General features: G+C 41.5%; 1 protein-coding gene across 1 annotated transcript in view; it reads left to right on the top strand.

Annotated features, from left to right (window-relative positions):
• The window catches only part of CFAP61 (cilia and flagella associated protein 61), a 255,995-nt gene that overhangs the window by 142,786 nt on the left and 96,167 nt on the right, over nt 1–17,042 (top strand). Inside the window, exon 18 of the mRNA XM_049699137.1 lies at nt 14,760–14,887. Coding sequence (XP_049555094.1) covers nt 14,760–14,887 — 128 coding nt within the window. The remainder of the gene's footprint in view (nt 1–14,759; nt 14,888–17,042) is intronic.

Raw genomic sequence — 17,042 nt, 5'->3', positions numbered from 1 at the left:
TATTTTTGGGTATGGTGTTAGGAAATGTTCTAATTTCATTCTTTTACATGTAGCTGTCCAGTTTTCCCAGCACCACTTATTGAAGAGACTGTCTTTTCCCCATTGAATATCCTTGCCTCCTTTGTCATAGATTAGTTAACCATAGGTGTGTGGGTTTATCTCTGGGCTTTCGATACTGTACCATTGATCTATATTTCTGTTTTTGTGCCAGTACCATACTGTCTTGATTACTGTAGCTTTGTAGTATAGTCTGAAGTCAGGGAGCCTGATTCCTCCAGCTCGGTTTTTCTTTCTCAAGATTGCTTTGGCTATTCGGCGTCTTTTGTGTTTCCATACAAATTGTGAAATTTTTTGTTCTAGTTCTGTGAAAAATGCCAGTGGTGGTTTGATAGGGATTGCATTAAATCTGTAGATTGCTTTGGGTAGTGTAGTCATTATCACTATGTTGATTTTCTGATCCAAGAACATGGTACATCTCTCCATCTGTTTGTATCATCTTTAATTTCTTTCATCAGTGTCTTATAGTTTTCTGCATACAGGTCTTTTGTCTCCTTAGGTAGGTTTATTCCTAGGTGTTTTATTCTTTTTGTTGCAATCATAAATGGGAGTGTTTCCTTAATTGCTCTTCCAGATTTTTCATCATTAGTGAATGCAAGAGATTTCTGTGCATTAATTTTGTATCCTGCTACTTTACCAAATTCATTGATTAGCTCTAGTAGTTTTCTGGCATCTTTAAGATTCTCTATGTATAGTATCATGTCATCTGCAAACAGTGACAGTTTTACTACTTCTTTTCTGACTTGGATTCCTTTTATTTCTTTTTCTTCTCTGTTTGCTGTGGCTAAAACTTCCAAAACTATGTTGAATAATAGTGGTGAGGGTGGGCAACCTTGTCTTGTTCATGATCTTAGTGGAAATGGTTTCAATTTGTCATCATTGATAAAGATGTTGGCTGTGAGTTTGTCATATATGGCCTTTATTATGTTGAGGCGAGTTCCCTCTATGCCTGCTTTCTGGAGGGTTTTTATCATAAATCGGTGTTGAATTTTGTCGAAAGGATTTTCTGCATCTGTTGAGATGATCATATGATTTTTCTCCTTTAATTTGTTAATATGGTGTATCACATTGATTGATTTGTGTATATTGAAGAATGCTTGCATTCCTGGGATAAACCCCACTTGATCATGGTGTATGATCCTTTTAATGTGCTGTTGGATTCTGTTTGCTAGTATTTTGTTGAGGATTTTTGCATCCTTGTTCATCAGTGATATTGGCCTGTACTTTTCTTTTTTTGTGACATCTTTGTCTGGTTTTGGTATCAGAGTGATGGTGGCCTTGTAGAATGAGTTTGGGAGCGTTCCTACCTCTTCTATATTTTGGAAGAGGTTGAGAAGGATAGGTGTTAGCTCTTCTCTAAATGTTTGCTGGAATTCACCTGTGAAGCCATCTGGTCCTGAGCTTTTGTTTGTTGGAAGATTTTTAATCCCAGTTTCAATTTCAGTGCTTGTGATTGGTCTGTTTATATTTTCTATTTCTTCCTGGTTCAGTCTCAGAAGGTTGTGCTTTTCTAAGAATTTGTCCATTTCTTCCAGGTTGTCCATTTTATTGGCATATAGTTGCTTGTAGTAATCTCTCATGATCCTTTGTATTTCTGCAGTGTTAGTTGTTACTTCTCCTTTTTCATTACTAATTCTATTGATTTGAGTCTTCTCCCTTTTTTTCTTGATGAGTCTGGCTAATGGTTTATCAATTTTGTTTATCTTCTCAAAGAACCAGCTTTTAGTTTTATTGATCTTTGCTATCGTTTCCTTCATTTCTTTTTCATTTATTTCTGATCTGATCTTTATGATTTCTTTCCTTCTGCTAACTTTGGGGGGGGGGGTTTGTTGTTGTTCTTCTTTCTCCAGTTGCTTTGGGTGTAAGGTTAGGTTGTTTATTTGAGATGTTTCTTGTTTCTTGAGGTAGGATTGTATTGCTATAAACTTCTCTCTTAGAACTGATTTTGCTGCATCCCATAGGTTTTGGGTCATCGTGTTTTCATTGTCATTTGTTTCTAGGTGTTTTTTGATTTCCTCTTTGATTTCTTCAGTGATCTCTTGGTTATTTAGTAGTGTATTGTTTAGCTTCCATGTGTTTGTATTTTTTCCTGTAATTCATATCTAGGCTCATAGCGTTTGGTCAGAAAAGATACTTGATATGATTTCAATTTTCTTAAATTTACAAAGGCTTGATTTGTGAACGAAGATATGATCTATCCTGCAGAATCCTCCATGAACACTTGAGAAGAAAGTGTATTCTGTTGTTTTTGAATGGAATGTCCTATAAAATCAATTAAGTCCATCTTGTTTAATGTATCATTTAAAGACTGTGTTTCCTTATTTATTTTCATTTTGGATGATCTGTCCATTGGTGAAAGTGGGGTGTTTACATCCCCTACTATTATTGTGTTACTGTCAATTTCCCCTTTTATGGCTGTTAGTATTTGCCTTATGTATTGAGGTGCTCCTATGTTGGGTGCATAAATATTTACAATTGTTATATCTTCTTCTTGGATTGATCCCTTGATCATTATGTAGTGTCCTTCTTTGTCTCTTGTAATAGTCTTTATTTTAAAGTCTAATTTGTCTGATATAAGAATTACTACTCCAGCTTTCTTTTGATTTCTATTTGCATGGAGTATGTTTTTCCTTCCCCTCACTTTCAGTCTGTATGTGTCCCTAGGTCTGAGGTGGGTCTCTTGTAGACAGCATACATACAGGTCTTGTTTTTGTATGCATTCAGCCAGTCTATGTCTGTTGGTTGGAGCATTTAATCCATTTACATTTAAGGTAATTATCGAAATGTATGTTCCTATCACCATTTTCTTTATTGTCTTGGGTTTATTATTGTAGGTCTCTTGCTTGTCTTGTGTTTTCTGCCTAAAGTAGTTCCTTTAGCATTTGTTGTAAACCTGGTTTGGTGGTGCTGAATTCTCTTAGCTTTTGCTTGTCTGTAAAGGTTTTAATTTCTCTGTCGAATCTGAATGAGATCCTTGCTGGGTAGAATAATCTTGGTTGTAGGTTTTACCTTTCATCACTTTAAATATGTCCTGCCACTCCCTTCTGGCTTGCAGAGTTTCTGCTGAAAGATCAGCTTTTGACCGTATGGGGATTCCCTTGTATGTTATTTGTTGCTTTTCCCTTGCTGCTTTTAATATTTTTTCTTTGTATTTAATTTTTGATAGTTTGATTAATATGTGTCTTGGTGTGTTTCTCCTTGGATTTATCCTGTATGGGACTCTGTGTGCTTCCTGGACTTGATTGATTATTTCCTTTCCCATGTTAAGGAAGTTTTCAACTATAATCTCTTCAAATATTTTCTCAGTCCCTTTCTTTTTCTCTTCTTCGTCTGGGACCCCTATAATTCGAATGTTGGTGCGTTTAATGTTGTCTCAGAGGTCTCTGAGACTGTCCTCAATTCTTTTCATTCTATTTTCTTTATTCTGGTCTGCGGTAGGTATTTCCACTATTTTATCTTCCAGGTCACTTATCCGTTCTCTGCCTCAGTTATCCTTCTATTGGTTTCTTCTAGAGAATTTTTAATTTCACTTATTATGTTGTTCATCATTGTTTGTTTGCTCTGTAGTTCTTCTAGGTCCTTGTTAAACATTGCTTGTACTTCCTCCATTCTATTTCCAAGATATTGGATCATCTTTACTATCATTACTCTGAATTCTTTTTCAGGTAGACTGCCTATTTCCTCTTCATTTGTTTGGTCTGCTGGGTTTTTACCTTGCTCCTTCATCTGCTGAATATTTCTCTGTCTTCTCATTTTGCTTAACTTACTGTGTTTGGGGTCTCCTTTTCTCAGGCTGCAGGTTCATAGTTCCCATTGTTTTTGGTGTCTGCCCCCAGTGGGGGAGGTTGGTTCAGTGGGTTGTGTAGGCTTCCTGGTAGAGGGGACTGGTGCCTGTGTTCTGGTGCATGAGGCTGGATCTTGTCTTTCTGGTGGGCAGGACCACGTCCGGTTGTGTGTTTTGGGTGTCTGTGAACTTATTATGATTTTAGGCAGCCTCTCTGCTAATGGGTGGGGTTGTGTTCCTGTCTTGCTAGTTGTTTGGCATGGGGTGTCCAGCACTGGAGCTTGCTGGTCGTTGAGTGGAGCTGGGTCTTAGCACTGAGATGGAGATCTCTGGAAGACCTCTCGCCAATTAATATTATGTGGGGCTGGGAGGTCTCTGGTGGACCAATGTCCTGAACTTGGCTCTCCCATCTCAGAGACTAAGGCCTCACACCTGGCCAGAGCACCAAAACCCTGTCAGCCACACGACTCAGAAGAAAAGGGAGGAAAAAAAAGAAAGAAAGAGAAAGAAGAAATAAATAAAATAAATAAACTTATTAAAATAAAAAATAATTATTAAAATTAAAAAGTAATTTCAAAAAAGAAAGGAAAGAAGAGAGCAACCAAACCAATAAACAAAACCACCAATGATAACAAGTGCTAAAAACTATACTAAAAAAAAAAACCAAAACAAAACACACAAAAAAAACCGGACAGACAGAACCCAGGGATAAATGGTAAAAGCAAACCTATACAGACAAAATCACACAAGGAAGCATACATATACACACTCACAAAAGAAGAAAAAGGAAAAAATATATATATATAAAAATAAAGGAAGAGAGCAACTAAATTAATAAACAAATCAACCAATGATAATAAGCTCTAAATACTAAACTGAGATAAACATAAAACCAGAAACAAATTATATGCAGACCCCAAGTCTACAGTTGCTCCCAAAGTCCACCACCTCAATTTTGGGATGCTTCATTGTCGATTCAGGTATTCCACAGATGCAGGGTATATCAAGTTGATTGTAGAGATTTAACCCACTGCTCCTGAGGCTGCTGGGAGAGATTTCCCTTTCTCTTCTTTGTTCGTACAGCTCCTGGGGTTCAGCTCTGGATTTGGCCCCGCCTCTGGGTGTAGGTCACCCTCTGGTGTCTGTTCTTTGCCCAGACAGGAGGGGGTTAAAGGAACGGCTGATTAGGGGGCTCTGGCTCACTCAGGCCTTGGGGGAGGGAGGGGTATGGAATGCGGAGCGAGCCTGCAGTGGTAGAGGCCAATGTGACGTTGCAAAAGTCTGAGGCGCGCCTTGTGTTCTCCCGGGGAAGATGTCCCTGGATCATGGGACCCTGGCAGTGGTGGGCTGAACGGGCTCCCAGGAGGGGAGGTGTGGATAGTGACCTGTGCTTGTGCACAGGATTCTTGGTGGCTGCAGCAGCAGCCTTAGCGTTTCATGCCCATCTCTGGTGTCCGTGCTGATAGCTGCAGCTCGCGCCCGTCTCTGGAGCTCGCTTAGGCGGTGCTCTGAATCCCCTCTCCTCATTCACCCTGAAATAATGGTCTCTTGCCTCTTAGGCAGTTCCAGACTTTTTCCCGGACTGCCTACCGGCTAGCCGTGATGCACTATCCCCCTTCAGGCTGTGTTCATGCCGCCCACCCCAGTCCTCTCCCTGGCATCTCACCTCTAAAGCCCGAGCCTCAGCTCCCAGCCCCCGCCTGCCCCAGCGGGTAAGCAGACAAGCCTCTCAGGCTGGTGAGTGCTGGTCGGCACCGATCCTCTGTGCGGGAATCTCTCCACTTTGCCCTCTTCACCTCTGTGGCTGCGCTCTCCTCCACAGCTCCAAAGCTTCCCCCCGCCCATCCCCCATCTCTGCCAGTGAAGGGGCTTCCTAGTGTGTGGAAACCTTTCCTCCTTCACAGCTCCCTCCCAGAGGAGCAGGTCCTGTCCCTATTCTTTTGTCTCTGTTTTTTCTTTTTTCTTTTGCCCTACCCAGGTATGTGGGGAGTTTCTTGCCTTTTGGGAAGTCTGAGGTCTTCTGCCAGCGTTCAGTAGGTGTTCTGTAGGAGTTGTTCCACATGTAGATGTATTTCTGATGTATTTGTGGGGAGGAAGGTGATCTCCATGTCTTACTCCTCCGCCATCTTGAAGATCCCCCCCACCATATATGCATTTTGTATTTAATATATACAGGACCATTTTTATCCTTGGATACCTGTAGGAAAATGCCATCATTTTGGAAGGGCATTATTTAACAGGAAGAATGCCTTTCATCGCTCTTGAATTTGATTATTTTCAAAACCTTTGAGGCCACACCTTCATTTTATTTCATTAAAAATGGGTCTTTCTTAGGGCTATAGAAGTTGAGAATGATTAGGCAACTACATGCTAAGTCAATGAGCTTTTCTTAAGAGACACAGATATAACATAATAGTAATTTGTCATTGATTCTGCAAATCATTTCCCTGCCATGGATTTGCTTTCTCCCTGCCTTTTGCTGTCTGTTCACCCCAGAGAGGTCATTTCTCCGGTTTGTGGCTGACTCTGTATTGACAATGATACCTGGAGGTAGCCAAGTAGCTGAACCCTAAGAGATAGGATTTCCTGGGAGTGATGTGGGGCACAGAGGACATTTCTAAACACTTGGTACCACTCCAGGTGGGAAGGGGAGGGACGTGGAGCCACTTGAGGTTATCCTGGCACCTGTGCTAGCATCCCCACATTCGGAATCAGTGAGTCACTGTGTCCCTGAAAAGCCAACAGTGGGTCTCCCTTGCCCATGCTCGAGTATTGCATCAAATAACCATATTTTCAATGATTATATAACTACTTGTTCAGGCTGTTATCTAATTAAAAACAAGTGGATTTCATCACCCTTATCAAATCTAAGATGCCATTATTATTAGATGGACCCTTACTTTATGTACCATTAAGAAAAAAACATGGCCAATTAAACTGTGACACAATGTGTTAATAAGAGCCCTGAACAGAATATGAATCAGTCATATAAGTCTTATTGCTTTGAAATTTCTTTTATCTATTCAGAGAGGAGAGCCAATTTACGTACCCTTCAATTGCATTGTTTGCTGCATGATGGGAAAAAAACTTTTGCATGTGTCTTGGTAACAAAATGTGACACAGCTTCGTCTGCTTGTAGGTATCTATCATCCCTGATTTGTTCCTGTAAAGCATTCGATTGTTTCATTGCAAGAAAATATGGAATTGCAGCCATTCCCTCCGATGACTAATATTTGCTTCATTAATATCAAATTTACACCCTGCCGCTCGGTTTCTGGGCCTGCATGGGAACATATTAAGTGTTCATTTCGATGCCAAATCATGCTGTAATCTTTTTGAAGGCGTTGTCAGCAGCAGTTAAACTCAACACATGTTATCCCATAACGCACATGACTCTCCGAAATGATGACAGTGAACAGCCTTGACCAAGTCACCTGTTCCCAGGAAAGGACAACTGTGTCACTGCTGCTACCTGGCCAATCCCAACGGCTAAGGGGACATTGACCATGAGGCTGATTTCAGGGATGCTAATGTGGAAAAAATGTGCATCCTAGAACTGGCGAATTTCAGTAAAGTCACTCAACTTCCAAAACACTTTTCTTCCCCACATATAAATGTATAAGAATGGTTGTCAGTGATTGTCATGGGGTGGCAATAATTTGAACTTTTAAAAACATTTGCAAAATAATGATAATAGCCAGGTTGGGAACATGGGTGTAGGAGGGATTGGGACAGATGGAGTTGATAAGAAAAATATAAGAAAAATGCAAGTTAAAGAGATTTACTCATTGAATTATAGAGGCTTAAGGAACAATAGCAAAGACCATGAGTTGCCCCCCAATATCCATTCCTCCCTTTAGCCTTAGTAAAGAGATCTCAATTTTGTGCAAGGCAGCAATGCACCCAACTAAGAGAATATGTTTCCCAGCCTCCCTTGCATCTGGCATGACCATATGACTCAATTTTGGCCACTGAGCTGGAAGTAGCAGTAGTTGGAATGGGAATTCTGAGATGGCTGCTTAAAGGGTGTGGCTCACTGGAAGGAAGGGCCTTCTTTCTTTCCTTCCTTCTCCTTCCTGCTCCCTGGAATGAGGACGTGATATCTGGATGTCCGGCAGCCATCCTAGGCCATCCTTGAGGATTGAAGCCATGCACTAGGATGGGGAGTTAGGCAGGTAGAAGTCTGGCTCTGCCTCAGTAGCCCTGGATTATGTATTTCCAGATTTCTTTTGCATAAGTGAGAAATTATCTTCTATCCTGTCAAAGCCTCCGTTTTCTGTTTAAGCTGCATTTTCTGTTGTATGCAGCCAAGCCCAATCCTAACTGAAACAGGACCCTCTTCTTTAGCTCGGGTTCAAGCTCCCACTGTTTGCCTGGGATAATGTGAAGAATGTAAAGGAATTAAAGGTATTATAGTTCTTTAAAGAAATGAGAATTCTTCATGGGTAGGGTTACTAATAATTTTGCAGAGGCCAAATTAGTGCCTCATTCACTTCCCAAACTTTACTGTGTGCCTAGCTTGTGCCTGGTGCAGTGGTGGGGATGCTGCAGGAACCCCAGCCCACCCTTTGGCCCATGTTGCACGGTTTTGAGTACACTCCTCCCCGTGATAGGAGAGCAAGCCAGAAAGGGTCTTTGAGTCATTGTCACTCTCAGCAGATGCCAGAGACAGAACAGTGTGCATTTTCCCCACATGATGGAGCTGCAAGAAGTGTTAGAAGCTCCCCATACCCTAACAAAGAGGAAGGTTAAGGGAATCCTTCAGAAAACGAGGTTCAAAACCATGGCGTTGTCTTGACAGCCTCCTCGTGTTCTGCTAGGACAGAGGTGATGGCGTTCCTATCATAGTTTTTTTTTTTTTTTTTTTTTTTTTTTTTTTTTCGGTACGTGCGCCTCTTACTGTTGGGCCTCTCCCGTTGCGGAGCCGGACGCGCAGGCTCAGCGGCCATGGCTCATGGGCCCAGCCGCTCTGCGGCATGTGGGATCTTCCCGGACCGGGGCATGAACCCGTGTCCCCTGCATCGGCAGGCGGACTCTCAACCACTGTGCCACCAGGGAATCCCCCTATTGTAGTTTTGAGCCCTTTTAATGATCTTAGCAGAAAGGTTTTTCAAAATTGCATTTTGTGTCTGTGGAAGAGATGCCCGACTTACTGGTTCTAGTTTACATGTCTGTATCTCCCTACTCTTTATGTATTTGGTAAATATTGCAATACTTTGACCCCAAGAGGTCAATTCGTTTACTTTGAACTCTGAAACTGACACTGATATTTATAGCTCTGTCAACCTGTCATTATTTGTTTTGATCAAATTGGGGAAAGGGGAGCTTCTCAAAAAGAAGAGAGAGAATTGAAAAGTGTAAGGAGAAAAAATTACATTTATAAAGCAAAAATAGGCTTATTAAGAATTTCAGAAATTCTATTTCTAATGGCTTTGAATCTCTCCATCTTCCATTTTCTTGCCTGGACAGAGCTCCCTTTGAAGTCTTTGGAAGCTTTCTAGAAGAAAAAATATATATACACATGGGTGTGGAGCTGAAAATGGAGCTCCTTGTTTCGCCCTTTTAAAACGTGTTTTTCGAAGATTTGCTTTTCATATTGCAGATGCGAGAGAGGATGTGCAATTTTACCTTGTGTAACATCTTTGCCTGAAAAGCTCCAAGTATTTGTAGACGTTTTTTAATGAATAGTTCCCGTGTTTGCCTGCTGAGGAAGCAGAGGTTTGTGTAATTTACTTCCATTTTACACCTGAGGAAACTGATGTTTAAGAAAAAGAGGCTCAGAATTTCAACCAGTAGCAGAGTTAAGAAAACAGTCCCTTGTTTGGACTGGGCTAATGATGCCCAGTCCAGTGATCCTGGAGGTTGAATGTGACCCCCAAACGAAAGGGTATCATTAGAAAAAATTCACTGTAGACGCTGTCATGTCCCATTTTAGTATGAATTGGGTTCATTATGTAGGATCATTTGTAGTTATTTTGACTGCTTTCTAGTTCAATGGCCTATTTGTTATTTTAGCAGCTTCTGATTTGGGATCTATTATCAAAACCGAGTTTTAATACTGTTTTTGTTGTCATTCTAACTCATTCTAAGTGCATGAGAAAAACTAAACCAGATGTAGAAACACAGAACTCAGGTCTGTGTGTATCAGATAAAATTATACTTTGACGAATTTTTCTTTTTGTACACACAGAACAGTTAACAAACGTGCATGAAATTCAGAACTGTGTCTTTAAGGTCTCTTGATAAATGTATGCGAATCACAGCATAAACTCACCTGAGCATGTACGTCAGTGTCACTTTTACTAAAAAGATCAAAGTTAATCCAAGTTCTTCTCATCATGTATAAATCATTTGTTTGTCATGTAAGCAACTGGAAAGGCACCAACAGAAATAACCTGAATCAGTAGAAATTACGTCAACACCCTTTAAGAAGCGCTCACGGAACGCAAAGTCAGCATATCTGTCCTTTCATCATTTACCAAACGTCCAAAAATGTGTGGCGGGAATTGTTCAGATAAAACAAAACTAAACTAAAACTAAACGAATGCCTCAAAAAAACAAAGACATAGCCCCTGACCTCAGAAAGCAAACAGTCTAGGTGGAGGGCAGCAGACAAACCAGATGAATTAATAAAGGGACCAAACTGCTCAATGACTCACTTGCACAAGGTGTGCCAATTCAGAAGCTCATAGGAAATTACAGATAAATAGCTTAAAATTTAAACATGTGCTCGTTTCTGTTCCCTATTTTCTCATCTCAACAACCCCCTCACCTGACCTTTATTGTCACTTCCCTCTGAATCCACACTCCCTCCCCTCCCCACACCTCAAGCCTGGCTCTAGAATTTCCAAATAGGGAGTCCCATTTTATCATTCTTTCTTCTTCCATCTCAGGGATGGAACTTAAGGCTTGTGTTTTAAACTTATTATGAGAGCCGTAATCAATTTTAAGGAACATTTCTTTCAGCCTTGAAAGGTCAGCTTATACATGATATATGGCCTATTCCTTCTTGCTGGGGTGCCTGTTGATCTATTTAAAATCATCCGTTTGTCTAAAAATACTAACTTAGTGTCATTAGGAGAATAGAAGCATAAATGTCTCCAAAGAATATGGAGGTAAGAATCTGATTTCTCACCCATATTATCACTGGTATGATATGTAGTTAAATAGCTTATAGAGACTCCTCTGTTTCATCTTTGATAATTTACTATTACAAGGCACATTTAATTTCTGTCTATAAAATATGAATCAGTAGATACAGCTTTTATTTTTACTTTGCTGTTAAGGAAATAAAAAACAAAAACAAACATCTAAAACAGGATCTCTAGTGCACGGGACATTTTTGGTAGATGTTCAGACAAAGAAAAGGAAAAGCTGGCTTGGCTCAGAGGGTCTTCCGTACCTGTTTTTCTTTACTGGGAAAACCTGTAGTTTGAAGGAACATAAAGGAAGGACATATTCTGCTTTCTTCCAAAAATGCCTCGAGCTTCCAGCTTATGGGCAAAACAAACCCTTTGAAAGCCGAAGAAGCCCTCTTCATTTGCAGTTGTCACTGAAAGATATTTCCAGGCTGGAAAGAATTTCTTTTCAAGGTATTTAAAAACCATCTATCCTAACAAAAGAAAAATGCGGCTTTTTCAGGTCACTTCTTCATACCCAGTGATGAATATGTTTTTAATTAAAGCCTGGGCACAAAATTGGGTTTCGTGAGAACCATTGTGGTGCCTGAGTACTGTCCTGAGACACCCACCGCCGTTGGTACTGATGCTAACTCTTGACACCCGAGGCCACTTTGTGTATTCAGAGGTTAGAAAGGTGATTTCTGAGGCCTGGCAGCTGTTGGTGTTAAAGCTATTGTGTGGGAAACAAAAGCCATTCTGTTCTGTTCCCCAGGTGCCTTTGTATCATTGATTCAGGAACTGTTTCCTAAATGGGGTACAGTTCTTTACCAGGGAATGTCATTACTGCCCATGTTTTAGTATATGCTTCCGGACAGCAGAGGGGAATGTCTGAACATACCTCCTATGGAAGGACTCTTGGGTTCTGACCTCTGTGAAGATGCTTGCATCTTAAGTCTCTTAATTAGACCTGTGACTACATGCCTTCATACCACCATTTAGGCTTCCTATCTTCCTCACTCTAAACCACCAGACCCAATCTGCTGCTACCAGGCTTGTCTTGCAAGTTAATGGGAACACAGGACACACTGGCAGCCAGATGTACCAGTGTTAACTAGTTTTCTCCCAGAATTCCTCACTGGCCTGTGCTGGGAAATTTTCATAGGGCAGATCAGAATGACATTTATTTGAAGAACAGATACTCTTTCACCCAAATGATATATTCATTATTGTCATTTAGAAAGTCTATCGGTTTAGGAAGTTTTTAGTTGCATGTAAAAGAATCAAACTGAGCTAAACAATCAAGGAAACACAGTGGGTTGCAGTCTTTCTCCCCAGTTCTTCCTCCCTCCCTGGGTTGTGCCCTTACTGTGTGACTTTGAGGTTCCTCCCACTACAGGGGAGTCGGCTTCCCCACCTTATGGGTGTTGGGCTCCACCGTGTGACTTGCTTTGGCCAGGCTGAAGAAGTATTTCTTATTTTCACTTACCTTCTTGTACTTCTGCATTGCCGTGAGAAGAACAGACCCAGCTCTTTCTCATCAAAAAAGATAGGAGAGGGCTTCCCTGGTGGCGCAGTGGTTGGGAGTCCGCCTGCCGATGCAGGGGACGTGGGTTTGTGCCCCGGTCCGGGAAGATCCCACATGCCGCGGAGTGGCTGGGCCCGTGAGCCATGGCCGCTGGGCCTGCGTGTCTGGAGCCTGTGCTCCGCAACGGGAGAGGCCACAACAGTGAAAGCCCCGCGTACCGCAAAAAAAAAAAAAAAAGATAGGAGAGATGTGAGGCTAAGCTGAAATCTGCAGAGTGGAGCCAAAGCCAGCTGAATCCCGCTGACATCAGCCTTCTTCCAGCTGACTCAGAGTTACATGGGTGAGGATAGATGGCAATTTTTTATGCCAATGCATTTTGGGGTGGTTTGTTATGCAGCACTGTTTGGCGATAGCTGACTGATATTTATTGCTCATGTAACTGAAGAGTCCAAAGTTAGCATGGGCTTCAGGTAGGATTTGAAAGGAATTCCTGTTCTATTTCTTTGTGATTCTCTTGGGGCTTCATCCCAGAATGGTTTCCCTCTTGGTGGCATGATGACTGTACTATTTCAGGCTTCACAATCTACACCTTGTACCATCTGGAAGGCAAGAGGCTTTTCTTCTTAAAGCATCACACCAAAGTCCTGGGCTTCACTCTGATTAAGCCAGCATAGGTCATGTGTCTATCCTGGGCCAATTGTTGAGCAAGGAGGGTGGGATTATGCAACTTGGTTTATGTCAACCAGAGCCCCCTCTTAAAGATGGGAGTGGGTTCAGTCTTTTCCAGAATCCCTGGTGTGTCTCATTAGAGGTGGGAGTGGGGGTGGGACAGATGCTGAGAGGCACCAGCAATGTTAATTATGGAGAGAGTCTAAAACCTCCAGACTTTGTTTTGAATTTCTATTAATACCTTATTTGGCTCAAGACATTTTTTTTACCTGCATGTTGCTGGGCTAGCTCGAGCTAAAGAGAGGGGATTTATCATCTAGGTCACACATGTTGCCAGGTAAATTGCAAAGCATGTGACCCCACCCATGCTGCCTTAGGCAATGGAAGGTGGGTGGGAGCCTAGCTTTCCATAGGACTTTACCATTAGCCTGCTGGACTTCCAGCTCCTGGTATCTCAGGATTTTAAGAAAATTAAAAATAGGTTTGTTCTACTAGAATTTGAAGGTCTCTGACCTAGAGGGTGAGTTAATGCTAATGTAATGAGAACTTGAACGAGTGGGACACATTGGTGTGGATGTCATTCCACTGACTCCTGTCCTCCATTGCCTATGATGAGAAGTCGGCTGTAAACCCTGTTATTGTCCAGACACACAGGAAGCATCAAATAAAAATGTGTGTTGAATTTATGAATTAAAAAAGAGAATCAAGGTCTTCTGACCCAATCCAACGTTCTTTTAAGAGTACCCCAACTTCCCTGGCAGTCCAGTTGTTAAGAGTCCACGCTCCCAATGCAAGGGGCATGGGTTCGATCCCTGGTCGGGAAACTCAGATCCCACATGCTGTGCCTTGTGGGCAAAAAACAAACAAACAAACAGACCCCACCACCTCTTTGTAAAACCTTCCTTTGTACATTTCATGTTCCCACTGAAGCCTCTGCAGGAAAGTAACCAAACAAATCAATCCAGGTGATTTTTTCAAACGTGGACATTAAAACGATCACCTGTTACTTTCTGTGCTTCTAAGAGTCCTCCCTGACCCTAAGTTATTTGAAAGACTGAACAATCCTTATCATCCAATATGCTTCTGTCATTCAACACATTTGTCCTTCTATAAATATTACTGAACACCTACTGTGCTCCAGGTGTTGTGTGAGGGATGCAGAATTGAATGAGAGCTAATACCTTCCATCAGGCACCCAGCTACTGTAATATAATTGTTCAAACCATGGACAGGAGGAAAGATTGGGACCTTTGATGAAACTACAGATTCTCAAGCAGCAACTTGCCTGTCTTCTTGGGGAATTATTTACCTTATCATCTCTAGTCATAGATGGCCTGGGTTCTATACGAAACATCTGTCAACAATAAGACGAAAATGATCTAAATCAAGTATTTTGATGTGAACCAGCCTAGGTGTTAGGTATATTGCCATATTCTTACATTAATTTCTTAAAAATTACTTCCCATAAATTTCCTCAGGGCTGCACAGGGGCATTTTTCAGTTTGATTTGCTGGTAATTACTGGTTAAGTAATTGCCAATTTGGGAATGCAGACTCAACTACATTTTCCTCAAGTCCCTTTTTCTCTTTGTATTTTTTTCCAGTTGAGTTATGCCTTGAACCATATAAACAGAAAACTAACGTTGGAACCTAAAATAACTGTCAATGCCAAGATTGTTGTGGTTGGTGCGTCCAATGTTGGAATTTCCTTCCTAGAGACACTGATATTTTGGTGAGTTGTTTTACTTTATTTTTTTGTTTTTAAAGGGCCTTTCTCTTCCTACACCTGAGAGGGTCCCTTGAAAGGACAGACCTGAGCTTTCTGCTACCTCACATACGTTGTCTATGTGGATTAATGAATCAGTGGAATATTCTAGATCAGGGGTTGGCAAACTCTAGCCCCCCAGGTCAAAACAGGTCCACCTGCTTTTGTAAATAAAGCTTTATGGGAACACAGTCGCGCTCATTTATTTATGTGTTGTCTCTGTTTTGTTGATACAGCGGCAGCTTTGAGTAGCCGTGACAGAGACCGTTTGGCTGGCAGTGCCTAGTATATGTCACTCTGACCCTTTCCAGAAGAAGTTTTCCAGCCCCTATTCTATACTGGTGCTCCCCTCTCTTGGCTGGATTATAAGAATCACCTAGAGCATTTGTTAAAGATGTAGATTCCCAGACCTCACAGACACAGAGAAGCAGAAACTCCTATGGAGGGCCCTGGGAACCTGTATTTTAACAGGTGCTCTGTGTGATCAAGCAGGTTTGGGGACCAGTTTTGACTGTATGCATCACAAATAGGCTTCAGAAGTGGCAGACAGTCCAGGACCTTTCCTTCAACACCTGCATTTCAGGTGCCAGGGAACAGAGTACATTTCCCCAGGACAACTGAGGTCTGTGCAGCTGTTTGATGTGTTTTCTATTATCCTCAAAGCACTGCACAGTTTCCTTGCAGAGCCCATTTTCCCGATAGGTGATTCCTGAGGGTTCTCAGCTCCCCCAGTTAGCTCTTCATCTGCTCAGCGAATTTCAGCCTCTCTTTAACAGGAAGAGCCCTGGGTTATTGTCCAAGAACTTGGATTCATGGCCTGGCATTGCCACCACTGGCATGGAACCTTCGATGTGTGCCTGACTTCTCTCAGACCTAGCTTCCTCATTCATTTCGTAAAAAGTCTCTAGATGTTTTCAAAGACCCAGGCTTTGGAGAACCACAGACTCCTAAGTTAGGAGAATCCAGTTTTTCCCAGACCTTTTGCTCAGGATCGCATGAGAAACTTTAGCTACTGTTCAAAGCTGTAGGTGCTAAGAGGAGAGTGGCAGATGGGGAAAGGCATCCCCACCATGACTCCTCCGGAGGCCAGATAAGTGGTGAGGGTCTAGACAAGGAAAAGCGTGGAGGAAATGACCCCTAGAAGGTGTTTGTCCCTGGTGGATATGGAGACGAAGTAACCCAGATGGTTATTTTGCTCATTTGACATCATACGTAACCGAAGATTTTTTCACTTTCTAGCCAATTTGTTCAATTATCCGGAACACACCCTTAGTTAACCAGAAATAAGTCGCCTGTCTTTATTGAAATTAGCAACCAAGTTCACAGGCTTTAAATACTGTGGTCAGTCTACAGCAATCTCTCATTGCAAGAAAGAAATCATGAGAAGCACCCAGGAATCTCCATTTTCCTGCCTGTTCCACTCTGTAGTTTGAGGGCTTTCCCTATTCTGACAGGTCTCTTCACCTCAGACTCTGAACAGCAATCTGCACAGCCACTTTTGAAAGATGAACCATCAGGGTGGAGTTGTGAAATTACAGTAGTCAAGAAGTTACCATAAACAGATCTTAAATCTTAGTTTAGCTATATATCTTGTCATTATGTCTTCTTTAAAATGATTACATTAAGATATACACATATAATTTTCTTTTTGTGGAATCAACTTAGATTTAATAAAGAAAGGTATAAATTTTGATATAAGTACTTGGTTGATTAAATTCGTCAATCAGACAGAGCTTTTTAAAGCATTTTAAAGTACTCATAATTCTCTATCATCGTTATACAGATTACGTGCACTAAAAAGAGACCGGGATCAGTTTACGGATATCAAATCATGGAGAGAGGAAGTAGTTCTCTCATTATTTTCTCTAATTATTTCATATCAGCAGTCACCATAGTAACCTGCTGCAGATTTTACTTTACCAATTTAACTGCCATTTGAACTAAACTTTGTAAATGATTTGAGTTGGGATGGAATTGAAGAAACAGAGTTTTCACCAAACACTGACCTCCAGTGAGGATTAAATCCACATTTTGGAGGCAAGATTTAGGAAAATCGCCCTCCCACGCTCATGCCCTGCATTATTAAACTCAGTTGGGGCACTGTAGTTCCTGGAAAATCCAT

The sequence above is a fragment of the Orcinus orca genome, chromosome 16, assembly GCF_937001465.1.
Source record: "Orcinus orca chromosome 16, mOrcOrc1.1, whole genome shotgun sequence".
NCBI lineage: Eukaryota > Metazoa > Chordata > Mammalia > Artiodactyla > Delphinidae > Orcinus > Orcinus orca.
The sequence above is the reverse complement of the archived record's forward strand: the minus strand, read 5'-3'. Positions and strand labels throughout refer to the sequence as shown.